The 15,939-nt window shown below is 36.6% G+C and overlaps 3 protein-coding genes and 1 pseudogene across 7 annotated transcripts; 3 read left to right on the forward strand and 1 right to left on the reverse strand.

Annotated features, from left to right (window-relative positions):
- Positions 1 to 1,190: 1,190 nt before the first annotated feature.
- Positions 1,191 to 10,007, forward strand: LOC104744431 (protease Do-like 7). 4 transcript variants are annotated; one of them, XM_087489182.1, is made up of 25 exons: positions 1,365 to 1,845; positions 2,094 to 2,164; positions 2,341 to 2,475; positions 2,732 to 2,790; positions 3,001 to 3,037; positions 3,363 to 3,488; positions 3,905 to 3,994; positions 4,397 to 4,462; positions 4,555 to 4,611; positions 4,736 to 4,801; positions 5,028 to 5,135; positions 5,465 to 5,545; positions 5,983 to 6,032; positions 6,207 to 6,372; positions 6,729 to 6,855; positions 6,955 to 7,205; positions 7,476 to 7,658; positions 7,729 to 7,834; positions 7,960 to 8,130; positions 8,215 to 8,294; positions 8,376 to 8,603; positions 8,735 to 8,950; positions 9,110 to 9,267; positions 9,400 to 9,511; positions 9,653 to 10,007. In XM_087489182.1, exons 1-25 carry the CDS (start codon positions 1,560 to 1,562, stop codon positions 9,815 to 9,817), a joined length of 3,195 nt encoding a protein of 1,064 aa, XP_087345308.1. In that variant the 5' UTR covers positions 1,365 to 1,559; the 3' UTR covers positions 9,818 to 10,007. The 4 variants fall into 4 exon arrangements, with proteins under 4 accessions (XP_087345306.1, XP_087345308.1, XP_087345310.1 ...); XM_087489180.1 differs by having other exon boundaries at positions 1,191 to 1,845; positions 6,729 to 7,205; XM_087489184.1 differs by lacking the exons at positions 1,365 to 1,845; positions 2,094 to 2,164; positions 2,341 to 2,475; ... (3 more) ...; positions 3,905 to 3,994; positions 4,397 to 4,462 and adding an exon at positions 4,318 to 4,366 and having other exon boundaries at positions 4,494 to 4,611.
- A 366-nt stretch (positions 10,008 to 10,373) lies between these two features.
- Positions 10,374 to 11,006, reverse strand: LOC104744432 (putative calcium-binding protein CML34 pseudogene; annotated as a pseudogene). Its single transcript, XR_015582604.1, has one exon. The product of XR_015582604.1 is annotated as a putative calcium-binding protein CML34 pseudogene (transcript).
- Positions 11,007 to 12,840: 1,834 nt separating this feature from the next.
- LOC104744433 (mitochondrial inner membrane protease ATP23) lies at positions 12,841 to 14,352 on the forward strand. Its single transcript, XM_010465490.3, has 5 exons — positions 12,841 to 13,071; positions 13,290 to 13,411; positions 13,527 to 13,664; positions 13,759 to 13,842; positions 13,932 to 14,352. The coding sequence occupies exons 1-5, from the start codon at positions 12,966 to 12,968 to the stop codon at positions 14,064 to 14,066; spliced, it is 585 nt and encodes a 194-aa protein (XP_010463792.1). The 5' UTR covers positions 12,841 to 12,965; the 3' UTR covers positions 14,067 to 14,352.
- A 506-nt stretch (positions 14,353 to 14,858) lies between these two features.
- On the forward strand, positions 14,859 to 15,339 carry LOC104744434 (putative calcium-binding protein CML28). The gene has a single exon (XM_010465491.3). The coding sequence runs from the start codon at positions 14,900 to 14,902 to the stop codon at positions 15,149 to 15,151; it is 252 nt and encodes an 83-aa protein (XP_010463793.1). The 5' UTR covers positions 14,859 to 14,899; the 3' UTR covers positions 15,152 to 15,339.
- Positions 15,340 to 15,939: the final 600 nt, after the last annotated feature.

A 15,939-nucleotide genomic window follows, 5' to 3' on the forward strand; every position in this document is an offset into this window, starting at 1 on the left:
CCCAAAAGATCATTTGTAACCAAGCCGTTGATGACATCTGTAGTATTATTTGCGGGGTTCTTCACCCAATGCACATTACATGTAATCTAGGGTCAAGTAGCAAAACCAAAAAGAGATGGGCCTAAAGTAGGCCGGAGTCAAAATCAACCGGACCAATCCATATATGTATCAGCTTAATAAGTCTACCCAAATAGTTGAACTTATCAAAATGGAAGACTTATTCAAAACCGAAGTACCTTTTGCACTGTAATGTGTATGAACTGGTCTCCACCAAATGCATAGAGTGATGTATAGTCTATAGATATGACGCTAAGTATACTGTACAGCAGCACATGCATGTTGTTTATATATATCAACTTTATATTGTTATTTCCCAAGTCCTGATATTAATTAGAAGACATTTCTCCATCAATCATTATCATGATCATGATGAAAGCCAAACCTCTGATTATAGTCTTCTTCTCAATGTTTGTCGTGTTACATTGTCTCACTAATCAAGCCACTTCTGATTCGACCGTGGAACATACCGCAATTAAAACTCAGCCACCGGCTAAAGACTCTTGCGTTAACTCTTGTGCTCAGCCGCCTCCGTTGCCACCACGAAAGACTTACTGCAGTAGGTCGTCTGCATCTCGACCTCCCCCGAAATACATGTACGTGACCGGTGTGCCTGGGGAACTCTACCGAACCGAGCCAGATGACCAATGGGGCTATTATTCTAGTGCAAACCAGAATTCGGTTAAGTACCTCTTGGTTATTGTAATTGTGGCCGGGTTTGGAGTACTTATAAATTTTTGAAAACAAAAAAGCTATTATGTAATTGTGTAAGCAATCTTTATGTGTAGCTCTGATATAGAAATTGATCAAACATAACAGCAAATAACATAAATAATTGAGACTGTTAAGCTTAAGCACGTACGTAAAATTAAAACAATCATGCAAACTTTTCTTATAAATTATAATTTTGAAAAAGACGATGTTTTGTTATACGGCCTGTTTTCTATATTTTAAAGACTTTCATCTTGGATGTTTTAAAAAATCCAATTCAAAGAAAGAGAGTTTGGTGACTTTTGGATAATTGACATTAGACATGCAAGTACTCCACTATCAATTTAACAAATCATATTATGATTTTCTTAACAACTTAGAAGCATTATTATAGTAATCCGCCACCATGATGACGGTAAATTGATAATAAAGTTCAGCTTTCTAAAAGAAAAATCTTATTTTTCTTCTTCCGCAATCATCAAATTCTACGCTACAAAACAAAACTGCCTCTCTTTTTTTGTTTTGCCTTAGTCAGACTACATTGGTCAACAATAAAATAAAAACTATATAATATAATTAAATCTCTTTTTAATGACATAATTATATAATCTAACATCATATTTAATTTTAAGTCATGTACTTAACAAACTAATTGGAAGCACTCTTATCAGATTTCTCATATATCTTCTTCCCTTCTTCCCCCAATTCATTCCATAGAGAGAGTTAGAGAGTTCCGATCCAAAACCCTAAACCCCATTTTCCCCCGCGGATTTTCTCCCCCCCGAAGCTTAATGGGAGATCCGTTGGAGAGATTGGGATCACAAGCATCCATTGCTACTGAGTCTGTCATGAAGGAGGACTTGTGTGTTGAGATCGATCCTCCTTTAACCGAATCCGTCGCCACCGCTGAAGACTGGCGTCGTTCTCTCGGCAAAGTTGTTCCCGCCGTCGTTGTACTCCGCACAACGGCTTGTCGCGCCTTCGATACCGAGTCCGCCGGTGCTAGCTATGCTACTGGGTTTATTGTTGACAAGCGACGTGGGATCATCCTCACCAATCGCCATGTCGTTAAGCCAGGTTGGGGATTTAGGGAGCTGCTTCGATAAAAATCCGAACTTTGTTGTTGTATTTGCTTTAGAATTGTTATAGCTGTTACGTGTTTGATTTTGGTGGTCCACAACAATAAAGATCGGAACTTTATCTAGAACGACGTAGCTGGGCTTAGAAAAGACAATGTTCTGATTCTAATTTCTAGGTCGCTTCTGTGTTTGAGTAGACAGAGAATCTCTTTATGTTCTGATTGTATATTCTTTCTTCTTATGTAGGCCCAGTAGTTGCTGAGGCAATGTTTGTGAACCGTGAAGAAATCCCAATCTATCCTGTTTATAGAGACCCGGTAAGTCTTTCATCCTAATCCCACTCCAGAGTGTTTTTGTTTGGGCAGAGGCCGTCGTTTTGCTTTTGTATTATTACGGTTCGTGTTTTGTCTCATCTTATTTAAGTTTACTTTTCTCCCTTCTTGTCTGTTCCCTCCCTCGTCATCAGGCTTACATTCTTTGATATTCTTTTCAGGTCCATGATTTTGGCTTCTTTTCTTATGATCCCAGTGCAGTTCAGTTTCTGTCTTATGAAGAAATTCCTCTTGCCCCAGAGGCAGCTTCCGTTGGACTTGAAATTAGGGTTGTTGGAAATGATAGCGGAGAAAAGGTAACATATATATCATGTCAGATTCCTTTATATTTTAAGCTGTATTTTTCAGTTTGATGTTATAAAAGCAGTCTACTTACTCAAGTCAGCTGTGTCTCAATTTAAATTTTGGATGAGGTCTGAACTGTCTATCTATTTGTCAAGTTAGCTAAGTTAACTGTCATAGGTTCCAAAAACAAGAAGAAGACATTTTGATATATGGTTGGTGCATTTATAGATAATTATTGCTTCTAGTAACTGGAGTGTGGATTTGCAGGTTTCCATACTGGCTGGTACTCTTGCGCGGTTGGATAGGGATGCTCCACATTACAAAAAGTATTTCTGCTTCACTGATCATATTTTATAGTTCTGTTTATTTGTCAACATAAAAAGTTGTTTGGTGTTTCTTGAGACTTGCATGAAATTTTCTTTAATTCATATAGGTAGTAATTGTTGAACTCGTAATATATCATCGCTACCTTTTATAGTTTTTTTAATGGCTGGCTACTTGCTTTGTAAAATCAATTTTTTTTTTTTTGGGTGCAGAGATGGTTATAACGACTTCAATACGTTTTATATGCAAGTAAGTGTTTATGTCCTCTTTGATCTTTACTACTTAAAATTTTACTCACTAACTTATTTGAACTAAATTGCATGCTGTCTTCCCCAAGTCAAAATCTTGTTTTATCTTTTTAGTCGTGTCATGCTTATGGTTTATTCCTGTTTCCACAACAAAATGTGTTTTTTCAGTGGTAATTGCTTTTAAATATCTCGAGTCCACCAACTAGGGCAAAAACTTCCTGTTCTTAGCGTATTGTGCAATATTCAAGTATTTGGGCTACTGTTATTTAAAGTGTAAACCTTACACATACACTACTGTTCGCTAATATTTGTTTCTGTGTTTATAGGCAGCATCAGGTACTAAAGGTGGTTCAAGTGGTTCTCCTGTCATCGATTGGCAAGGCAGGGCGGTAGCTTTGAATGCTGGCAGCAAGTCATCAAGTGCATCAGCCTTCTTCCTACCACTCCAACGGGTAAGCAATCTCTCGTTTTCATTTACTCGTATTGATTTTTAAGTTAAAAGTAAATAGTGTAACTTATTTAGTCACTAAAACAACCCCTGTAGATTCAGAACATTAGATTATTTGTGTAGCTTCTGCTTAAGCTAAGAATTAGTAAAAGTGTATAGAGCATCCATCAGAGGGTTGTTCAATGTGCTTGGTCTTCCTAAAAATAGTTCCTGCTGAAAGTGCGTACAATGTGACAAATAATCTACGTTTATACTTGACATCTTCTCTTTTCATATATTGGTCCCTGACTATCTAGTAGGAATCGCTGATAAAATCAGACATGGTTCTTGATCTCATTTTTAGTGTTCCTTACAAATTATTTCGTAAATCCTATCTTAATTTGAAGTTTAGTGATCAAGTATGGTTTTCTTGTTTGGAAGGTTGTTAGGGCGTTAGGTTTTCTCCAAAAAAGCATTGACTCGTGCACGGATAAGCCAAAAGCAGTTCATATTCCTCGTGGTACGCTTCAGGTTTGTTTTTCCCCTCTCTGATTTTGAGACTCTTCATAGTATCGTTAAGAAAATTTCCACGAATATCAACTTTGACATCTTCCTTTTCGTTAAATAGCTGGGTTCAGTATTTTGACTGAAAAATTACTCATACTGTTACATGGTATGTCACTTAAATGTATGTGATTTGAATGTTGTGTTCAAATCCTAGAGGGAAAATGTATGCCTTGAATTTCGTTAAGATTTCTTTTATCTGGACTACTGTGGCTGGTGATAGAAAGGTTATCCTTAGGATCTGAAGTAGTTCATAATTTTATTTCTCTTCACTTTCCAACGATTGTTAGGTTTGCAGAGATTCAGAGGAAGTTCAATCTATTACTGAGGGTTGCTTATGTAAGCTTTTTCTGTTTTCTTGTGTATTAGATGACATTTGTTCATAAAGGATTCGATGAGATACGGCGTCTTGGTCTCAGGAGCGAAACTGAACAGGTACATACTTTTCCGTCTTACCATCATGTAGGGCATCAGCTTTCCTCGTGTCGCACACTGAGACCTTAACATGCTATATCTTGGCCGTTCAGGTGGTTCGACATGCATCTCCAACTGGGGAAACGGGGATGCTTGTTGTCGATTCTGTGGTGAGTGCATTGCTTCGTTATTAACATTTATTACAATAAATATTTCAAAAAATATAGATACTGTTTAAGTGACGGCTAAATATGAAACGTTTTATCCTATATATGATGTCTTGAAATGTGTTAGGTGCCAAGTGGCCCTGCTGATAAACATTTGGAGCCGGGAGATGTTCTTGTTCGTGTGAATGGGATAGTAAGTTGTCTTTATTATATCTTCTTAGTGAGAATTGTTTTTCCTGTTTGCCTCAAGCAATCTAGAATTGTGATATCTTTTGCAGCAACATTAGTAAAGAACGTATTGTTTAAAGATTTGTTATTACCTGGCCATAGAACCTATTAATCAGTGTACGTACATTGTCTAGTTCTCTTTTCCCTCGTTTTCCTAAATCTGCCTTTTGATTGTTTATTTGTTATGACAGGTGCTCACACAATTTTTGAGCTTGGAAAATCTGCTTGATGACGTTGTTGGCCAGATACTTGAAATGGAGATTGAAAGGGGTGGACAGCCACTATCTGTTAGTGTAACAGTGAGTTCCATTCTTCTATTTCTAACTTAAGTTTTATGTGCCTAGTAGTCTCTAGGATATTTTGTTTAGTTTCTGACCAGTCACATTCTGACTTGAAAAGTAGGAGACTATGCAAAGACGAGAAGTAAAATATATGTAGCCGTCTCTCTTCTTTTCTTTTGGTCATTAAATTCTTTTTTGTTGTTCTTTTCGTTTTCCCAGATAGATCAAAGAATTTATCAATACCTTACATAGAATTTTTTAGGATTTCAAAATCTGCTTAAATGTGATTCATACTTCATATCTTTCATTAAAAGCAAGAGCCTTTTGTAATGTATTTCCTGCCACAGGTTCAGGATTTACACTCAATCACTCCAGACCACTTCCTTGAAGTAAGCGGTGCTGTAATTCATCCGTTGTCTTATCAGCAGGTAACTTAACTATGACTTGGAAATATATATTCTGGAAATCTCTGTACTTGCATGCATGATATTCTTGTGTCATACAGGCTACAGGTGGAACTGTTGTGTTTATGTATGGCTTAGGGTTTACGGTCGGGGTATAATGTTTAGGGTTAGGGTTTATCCGTCACTAAATTATCATACCGATCTTGCCAATTGATAGTTAAAAGCTTATATGTTTTCTCTAAAGTAAGATATTTAGCTGAAATGTTAGTTGGTTGGCATGCTCTTTGTGAATATAGTAATGCTAACTGTATGATCTTGGAACTCTTTAATGTACTATTTGTTGGAGAAACGTATCAATATGCTAGATTAGATATTTTATTGATAGCAAATGCTTTGGATCGACTTTCACTGACACTTTCTTATAATCATTAGCTGATCCTAAAATATCTGTGATTTAACAGGCTCGCAATTTTCGTTTTCCTTGTGGCCTGGCTTATGTTGCGGACCCTGGGTAAGCCGCTCTACTTCCGCCATCAAAAGTTTCACATTTCTTGATTTAACAGTTCGTAACTTTCTTGACTGCTTTGTCAAATATTATTACACGTGAGCTTATTGTGAATGTAAATGACTGCGTGTCTCTGTATTTTTGGATTTACTTGGAAGAGCTCTTTTTTTTTATATTCAGATACATGCTATTTAGAGCTGGGGTCCCTCGACATGCTATCATAAAGAAGGTTGCTAATGAGGACATTTCCGGTCTTGGGGATTTAGTATCTGTTCTTTCAAAACTCTCCAAGGGTGCTCGTGTTCCCTTGGAATATATGTCTCACACTGATCGTCATCGCAAGAAGGTGATATACCTTGTTTGAACAATCTTTTTGCTAGACTTCTTAACCCACTGTAAACAATACTTGTCAAACTTGATTCTAGCATCTATTATGATATTTTGTTAGGCTACTCCATATCAGTATATTCTTTCTTGCAAACAATTTGTTGATTCTGTGATAAGATTACCTCTCTTCTCGGTGCTCCTAGTATATGGCTTTTTTTGCTACTGCAGTGCTGCTAGATCTCTGTGATCACTGTATATTATCTTTTTGCGTTAGCAACGTTTCTGTCTTGACATGCTTGCGGTCCATGTTTCCTTTTGAACTCTATGATAATACTCAAATGAGAAATACTTATTGTCGGGTTCCATTTCCTGCAGTCTGTGTTAGTCACAATTGATCGTCATGAATGGTACGCTCCTCCTCAGTTGTATACCCGGAATGACAGTTCCGGTTTATGGGATGTGAAACCTGCAATTGAACCTGCTTCTGTTTCACCATCTATTGGTAATAATGGCTTGCCTCTTAGCCAAGATATATCTATCTGCCATCACGATACAGAACCCATGCATGAAGTGAATGTTCGTGGGGTTACTGATATTGCAGCTATTATGGAAGCCTCTAGTGGGGATGGTTCTCAGAATGATTTTGGCTCAGAAGCAAAGAAACAAAGAGTTGACGATGATTCTGTAGATGGAAGTGCTGCAAACGGTTCCTTGTATGGCAGTGAATTTAAATCTGATGATGCAATGGCAACAGATAATACAGTTTTAAGAGATTTCGAAGGTGCAACAGCACTGTCTGCTAATGCTTCGTTGGCTGAGCGTGCGATTGAGCCTGCTCTTGTCATGTTTGAGGTAAAGACTAAAACTTCTCTCAAAAGTTATTTGTTTCACCAGCAGTTGAAATTTTCTACATTTATGTGGTGTGCTATTTCTCACTGTTTCTTTCTTGGTTCTTAATGGCCATTTGGTTTTCTTCTTTGACAACGTGTGATAACACTTGGTTAAATATTTTTCTGGTGTATATGCGATTGTAATTATAGCTCTTTTTTTCCTTTTTTTTGGTCAAAAGTACACAGTAGTTCTTATAACTTGCATCTGTTGAAACTAATTTCCCTTATACAGGTTCATGTGCCACCATCGTGCAGTCTTGATGGTGTACACTCACAACATTTCTTTGGGACTGGCATCATTATATATCATTCTTCTAGCATGGGACTTGCTGTGGTGGACAAAAATACTGTTGCGATTTCTGCATCTGATGTTATGTTGTCATTTGCTGCTTTTCCAGTCGAGATTCCTGGAGAGGTTAGATTTTCTGTGAGTTATAGTTCATGGAAGGAAGCTTTAAAACTGATCTTTCTTAACTTAACTGCAGGTGGTATTTCTTCATCCTGTTCACAACTATGCTCTTATTGCCTATAATCCGTCAGCAATGGGTCCTGCCAGTGCTTCAGTTATTCGTGCAGCTGAGCTACTACCTGGTATGTTGTTAACCATTTGAAAGTTCCATCGTTGCTTGTTTGGAAATCACCATCTAATAGACTATGCTTTTGTGAAAAGCTGTCTAATATGATTTATGTATATGTTGTTGCTATTACCTGAACAGAACCTGCACTGGAACGTGGAGATTCAGTCTATCTTGTCGGATTGAGTAGGAATCTTCAAGCCACATCAAGAAAATCTATTGTAACCAATCCATGTGCAGCCTTAAACATTGGGTCTGCTGATTCTCCCCGCTACAGAGCTACTAATATGGAAGTAATCGAGCTTGATACAGGTAAGGAATTCAGAGCCTTTGACATTAAATTTAGTTACGTAGACATGTTCAAATCTCACTTTGTTTTTTACTTGTTTCTTGCAGACTTTGGTAGCTCATTTTCAGGGGCACTGACTGATGAGCAGGGAAGGATTCGGGCCATTTGGGGAAGCTTTTCGACTCAGGTTCATCTTCCCACTTTGCAGTTTACCTATTTTTTGTGTTATTGTTTCCTGACATGCTACGTTCTTGTGAATTGATTACAGGTTAAATATAGTTCCACTTCGTCAGAAGACCATCAGTTTGTCAGAGGTATCCCGGTATATGCAATCAGCCAAGTCCTTAAAAAAATCATAACCGGTGGAAATGGACCAGCTCTTCTCATAAATGGTGTCAAAAGACCGATGCCACTTGTTCGGATTTTGGAAGTTGAACTGTATCCTACTTTGCTCTCAAAAGCTCGGAGTTTTGGTTTGAGTGATGAATGGATCCAAGTAAGCCATTTGTTTATATTGTGCGCTATATTTCTGAGTAGATTCTTTATCATATGTCTTTGTGCTTACTGTCTTAGTCAACAATAATTATACATTTTCAAAACGATATACTATATTGATTGTTCTCACAGATCCTAGTCAAGAAAGATCCTGTTAGACGTCAAGTTCTGCGAGTTAAAGGTTGCCTGGCAGGATCAAAAGCTGAAAACCTTCTAGAACAAGGCGACATGGTTCTGGCAGTCAATAAGATGCCAGTTACATGCTTCAGTGACATCGAAGCTGCTTGCCAAACACTGGATAAAGGTAGCCACAGCGATGAAAATCTCAGTCTAACAATCCTTCGACAGGTAACACCATTAACTCCTGTTTCTTGAGACATATTATTATTTATTTGTTTCTCTGTTATCACCTTAGTCTTTCTGTCGATTGATCAAAACACCTCTTACACCAGTGGTTTGTAGAAAAAAGGTCTACGTATTTTATTTAGTCTCTTGTTGGTTTGTTAGGGCCAAGAAATGGAGCTCGTAGTTGGAACTGATAAAAGAGATGGGAACGGAACTACAAGAGTGATAAACTGGTGCGGATGCGTTGTTCAGGATCCCCATCCTGCGGTTCGTGCTCTTGGATTTCTTCCTGAGGAAGGCCATGGTGTCTATGTCACAAGGTACTAGTTGTGAGCTATATATGAAATTTCAATTTGGTTTAACATAAAACCTCGTTCGTACCAGTAATTTGTCTCAATCGACTAGAATTCATCAGTTTCTTTGGTATTCTCTTTAACAAATTTTGTTCTCAGATGGTGTCACGGAAGTCCCGCACATCGATATGGCCTCTACGCACTTCAGTGGATCGTGGAAGTTAATGGGAAGAAGACTCCTGACCTAAACGCATTCGCAGATGCTACAAAGGTTTGTCTCGTTCCTTACAAAAGTTACACTTTGCATTACTTTGGACCTGAAGAAGAGTTATATGCAGCCCTTACAATCATTCTTTTACTCTGATTTTAAGTTTTGTTCTAAGATAGTTGCTTGTCGATTTGGTTGCAATAGGAGCTAGAACACGGGCAGTTTGTGCGTATTAGGACTGTTCATCTAAACGGCAAGCCACGAGTCTTGACTCTCAAACAAGATCTCCATTACTGGCCTACTTGGGAGCTGAGGTTCGACCCAGAGAGTGCTCTTTGGCGGAGAAATATATTGAAAGCCTTGAAGTAAAAAGCCTTTTTGGTAGATTCTCTGAAAAGCTCTCATTGCTCCAACGTTGTTGTATGTCTTCTATATACTCAAATTCTTCATTAATTTATACTAAGAGAACTGTCTGTCACTACAATTTACAGAAGAAAATAACTGAAGGATTTTACATCCAGTAAAAATGTTCAAATAAAAGATTATCCATGTCGTAAAACGCTCATCTTTCAAAAATGAGTTCGAAATCAAATAATTGTTTTAGGTCGATTAAATTTAGACTCTTGTCTAATATAGTAGTATATGATAAATCCGTTCGTGTCAAGCCGGACGAACATCTCAACGAGTTTGTCAGAAGGAATAGCTGGAGAGAGAGAGCATGAATCGCATCACGAAACTCTTCCCATGAGAAGATCGTCTGACCGTATTTGTTCTTGTCAAACCTCTCGAAGATGTCTCATATAGACATATTATCAATATAGTCACATATTGTATATTTTGTTTTTTTTCATACAATTGAGATCAAGCTTTGATCAATGTCCACTAGTTTCTTGCTTATTTTTATAAGAAAGACGACAAATTCATATTTACTGTAATTTAGGATTTTATTAATATATATAATTATATATAAGACCGGTATGGCTAATGACCCAACGGCCAACACATTTGGCATGTTGTTATATGTAAATGATATAATATAATAAGCGGAAAGAACATATGTATACTCTTATTAAACAAGCAATTTAGGTTGACTCTCTCATATGTCACCAATAACCAAAGCCATAAACTCGTCAAAGTTTAAATAGCCATCACCATCTGCATCCACCGCTTTAACCTTTTCGGCACAACTCTCCTCGGTCCATGTCTTTCCGATGCTAGTCATGGTCACATAGGACTCACTGGCCGGTATCTTCCCGTCACCGTCGACATCACAAAAATCAAACACTTCCTTCAACATCTTCTCGATGCATGTAGTAAACTCGTCGAGGTTTAGCTCGCCGTTACCATCCGCGTCCATCTCGTTGAAAATCTTTACGATGTCCTCCTGAGAAATTTTGGGAGAGAAAGCAAGTGCCGCTTCACGAAACTCGTCTAACGAGAGATTACCGTCTTTGCTCTTGTCGAACTTGTCGAAGACCCGTTTTGCAGACATTTTTCTTGAACTGTATATGTTTTTGTTTGATACTTTCTTCTCCTTTGTGTTTTTGAGAATTATATTTATAGGGTTTGGAAACTATAGAAAACACATATGTATTCCTATTAATGATGAATTACATTGGATTATATCCCTAGAAATTGGATTTGTTCAATCTGCATGTAATTAATAGTTGTTCACTCCATTGTTTATCTTACAATAACTCTCATATATGTTGTGTTAAAATGGAGTATAAGTTTTTGAGCCATCTGGAATAGTATTAAAAACCTTTTAAGTTTTGGAAATTTTGTCAAAAATTAGATGGGATTTTGTTTGACACATGTTAGTTAGTAAGCAAGGAAAAAAATAATGTAAATCAAGGGTGTATTCAATCTAATATTCCAAAGGATTTTAGTTTTTGTGAGATTTTAAATGTATTTGATGATTTTAAGGAAGTTTGTATGATTGTAAAATTCTTTCAAATACTACCTAAAACCATGAGATTTGGATTTTTATATCTTTAACTAAAGAAATCTTCTCAAATCCTTCAGAATTCCCAAAAATTATTAAAATCCAAATCCACAAACTCTTTTGAATAATAGTATATTTTAAGATAGACTTTTAAATTAGTAGTTCAATAACAGTAGATTTCATGAGAATTTTTAAAATTCATGATTGAATAACATAGGATTTGTAAATTTTACCCAAATCACTTAATATATATGTATGTTTAATACAGCCCAAGTTTATCTATTACATTAATATTTAAAATTAAAAAGTGTAAATAATTCTAGATAACTAAAGTGTGTTTCTAGATAATACAAAATTTAATTAGATAAGTTCCACTAATTATCTATGTGGAACTTATCTAATTAAATTTTGTATTATCTAGAAATACACTTTAGTTATCTAGAATTATTTACACTTTTTAATTTTAAATATTAATGTAATAGATAAACTTGGGCTGTATTAAACATACGTATATATTAAGTGATTTGGGATAAATCACGCCATCTTTGTGTGTCCTCCTGCCCGTCAGGTTTGGGCCCTAGCACATGTGCCGGTGGGCCCTAATTCCTTCCCGACGGAATCAGTATATGCAAATGTTGATCACTTCTTGGGGCAGCAGAATCATGTGGCTCATGTTGCGGTTTTCCCTTGGCTCCTGTGGTTTATTTGGAAAGCAAGGAATGCACGTGTCTTTGAAAATATTGCCGAGCGGCCGGAGGATATTGTTAGAATAGCAGAGGGTGAAGCTGCAGCCTGGCAGCAGGCTCAGATAGAGGACAACATAGTCACCAATCCCACTTTTCCAGTAGTTTCGGAGTTACCAGTTAGGGGCCTACTGTTTCCCTTCTTGTGGTCTTCTCTGGATATCGATGCTTTATAGATGGATCTTGGAAAGCAGGGGATTTGTATGCAGGTGCTGGTTGGTGTTGTACCTCGATCCAGACAACGTTGCTGTTTTTGGGAGCCAAAAATTTCCGGTGAAGTCTCTCTCCATTACATACTGAAGTTGAAGACTTCCTTTGGGCTTTGGGTGATGCGCTGCATGATCGGCCATGACTTCGGAGAGGTGGCTTTCTATACCGACTGCTCAGACTTGGTGAAGATGGTGTCTTCTTCTTCCGACTGGCCAGCGTTCTCGGCGTACCTTGACGACATCAACACTGATAGGGAGGAATTATCTTCTTTCTCTTTATCTTTAATTCCTAGAAATGCTAATGTAAGGGCAGATTTTTTGGCACGCCAAGCACATACGATTTTACTACCAATTGGCTCTTTTGAGCTGATCTATTGTTGACAACAAAAAAAAATTATTAAAAAATTTCCATTAATTAGAAGAAAAAAAATTACCAACGTTTTTTTTTCAAAAAAAGGTTGATAATGTAATTTACATATTTACCCTTCCCTAATGTTTCTCTCCGTCATCTCTCGCACTCGCCGACCATAGAGAGAGGCCACTTACCGTACCGAGGATTCACTCCGGCTTCTAAAAAATCGACCGCCGTCAAAACCGATTCCAAGCGAACCGGAGATTGAATGGAAGATGCAGCAGCTCCGAATTCAGGATCGGAATTCAACCCAGGAGCAAGACGCGGCAAATCTATCGATGAATGCCAAGACATGATTCAGAGAAGCTTCCGAAGTATATTCAAATCTTTGTTTTATTTTTCGATTCTTAATCCCATTGGTTCTTTGATTTAGCTCACTCTGTAAAATTTGAGATATTCATGAGAATTAGAGCAATCTAGGGTTTAAGGTTTTAGAATCAAAGCAGTTGACTCGTGGGGGTTTATAGGGTTTCTTAAGTATCATTTGCTATGATTTTGTCTGATGTTTGAATGTTTTTTTTTGAATATATAGACCCAATTGTGAAGTTTCTGATGGAGCAAATGGAGAAATCTGGGTGTAGAGTTGGTGATAATTTCGTTAAGGCTGTTGTTTGTACTGGACCTGTTGCTGGAGGTTACACTAAAGGAAGAGGGGTAAACACACACACACAGTTTCTAATGTTTCTTCTTCCTTTATGCTCTCGAGAGCTCTTTTGATGATTGTACCTTGATGCTGAATCTTTTGCTATATTCCTTTTTTTGCTTCAAGATCACTGTCTGCAGCAACTACCTGACCATTCAAGATGAAGTGAACCAAGTAGTTATACATGAGTTGATCCATGCTTATGATGAGTGTCGAGCCAAGAACTTGGATTGGACTAATTGTGCTCATCATGCTTGCAGCGAGGTGATTTCAATGTTAGATTAAAGCTTTTACTATGTAGCGCTAAACTGTTGTCATAGTTCTTGATAGGTTTTTGTGTTTGTGTGTCTTTGAACAGATACGTGCAGGTCATTTAAGCGGTGATTGTCATTTCAAGAGAGAACTTTTGCGAGGTTTCATTAAATTAAGAGGGCATGAACAAGTAAGTCACTGTATGTTGCATTAGTTAGTTCATATAAACACTTGTTGAATCATTGTTAGTGTTAACCAAATTCACGGTTTTTTCAAAAGGAATGTATAAAAAGAAGAGTGTTGAAATCGCTTCGTGGAAACCCGTATTGCTCGGAAGTAGCTGCTAAAGACGCGATGGAAGCTGTGTGGGATACTTGTTACAATGACACTAAGCCTTTTGACAGAGCTCCTTGAAGGTAATTAGTCTATCTACACACTCAAAAGACTTATTTTTGCTTCAAAGTTATGAGTTCAACTTCATCTTTGAAGATCATAAAAAGCCGGAAAAAACTGTTGGATTTAGCCTTTGAATTTTATTTTTCCCATGTATTTCTCACAATCCAACCTTTTTGGCCAAGTTCAAACGAGATAGTATTCTTTACATTGTTGTTTGAAACAGTGGAAAAGGTGTAATACAGAATCTTTTGGTTTCAAGTGAATTTTGCTTGAAAGTGATTTATGGATTTGGATTTTAACATCACACTGTGGAGGAATAGTAAGCTCTGAATCTAACAGTGTAATCAAAAATTGATGCTTTTGGGACAGAACAGAGTAAAAAAAACACATCATTTTTTAAGAAAACTAATTGATCAACTTTTGCATTAGATTGTTATGAATTCTTTTAAGCATATACAAGTTAGCAATGTTTGTTTTTTTCCAATTGATAATCACAATCAATTTTAGGATCCAAGTGATGGATTTAAATTATATGAGTTTGAGCTGAAAATGGTAGAAATGTCACAAGATGTCAACTTAAATGTTATATCGTCAATATGGTAGGCGATCAATTTCTTTCACTATTTTCTTCTTGTTGTAACAACAACCAAAAAGAAAAAGAATAAAACAACAACTTTGTATTGAGAGTTGATGAAAGACCAAGTCAAATTCTAATATTGGTAAATTCGGGGTTTTCATTAAATCACCTAATTTAAAGCATAGCCTCAGCTTAGTCACATTCAAATCTCTTTATATAACACTTGAGGTTTCATCTAATCTTTCCGACCAAAAGAACAAAAAAACTACAAACAATGGCTGACGCAACGGAAAAAGCTGAGCATGACCGTATTTTCAAGAAATTTGATGCTAACGGAGATGGAAAAATCTCAGCGGCCGAGCTTGGAGATGCTCTCAAGAACCTTGGATCGGTCACACACGAGGACATTAAGCGTATGATGGCCGAGATCGATACCGATGGTGATGGATACATCTCTTACGACGAATTTTCTGATTTCGCAAGTGCCAATCGTGGTCTTATGAAAGACGTCGCCAAGATTTTCTAAGCTTAACTGACAGTATGGTGCATGTGAGATTTAATCATGTTTAATTTGTTTTGTAATGACAATCATTTGATTAAGTATGTCTTTTTTTTTCTTTATGTCTTAATTTCATGGAGTGAAAGGTGTTGGATTATTCTTCAAACGGATTGTAACGATGTATTGAAGAATTCTCCATTCTTTAGTTTTTGTCATTTTGCGGTTTTGACTTGGTTACTTAAAATGCTCGAGATCTTTTGTTCTAGTCTATAATTATAAGTCTATTGACTGAGACCATTAGAGATGATTAAGCATGAATACGAATAAACCCAAATGTAGTCATTTCCATTGAAAAAAAAAAAGTAGAATTATATTTAGAACTTACTAACTCTGAGATTTTAATAAATTTTACCATATGAAATGTGCGAAGTTTGATAATATAGTTTTAAATATTTGTAGATACCTCTCTTACACAGTCACAGATCAATTAAACATCTTTACTTCTATATACTTTTTGCCATTTGCAAAAACACCTCTCATATTATTGTTTCTAGATATAGCAACACATAAGATAAAGACCTTATAACAAAAGAATGGTTGGTACCAATTGATCTCAACATTGAGGACCAAACACATATTACTTTAATATAATCGAATAAAATCTCACAAATAGCTTTGAGCCATCTACATCATTCATTGTTCCCAACAAAAAAAAAATATCTTTTTACAACTAAAAGTTAAAAAAAACTAGAGAAATAGAAGCCATAAAAAAGTCTTCAACCCAATTTTCTCCTATTAATTTGGATTTATTGTTT

Source organism: Camelina sativa, chromosome 15 (assembly GCF_030686135.1).
Source record: "Camelina sativa cultivar CO46 ecotype springtype chromosome 15, ASM3068613v1".
Classification (NCBI taxonomy): Eukaryota; Viridiplantae; Streptophyta; class Magnoliopsida; order Brassicales; family Brassicaceae; genus Camelina; species Camelina sativa.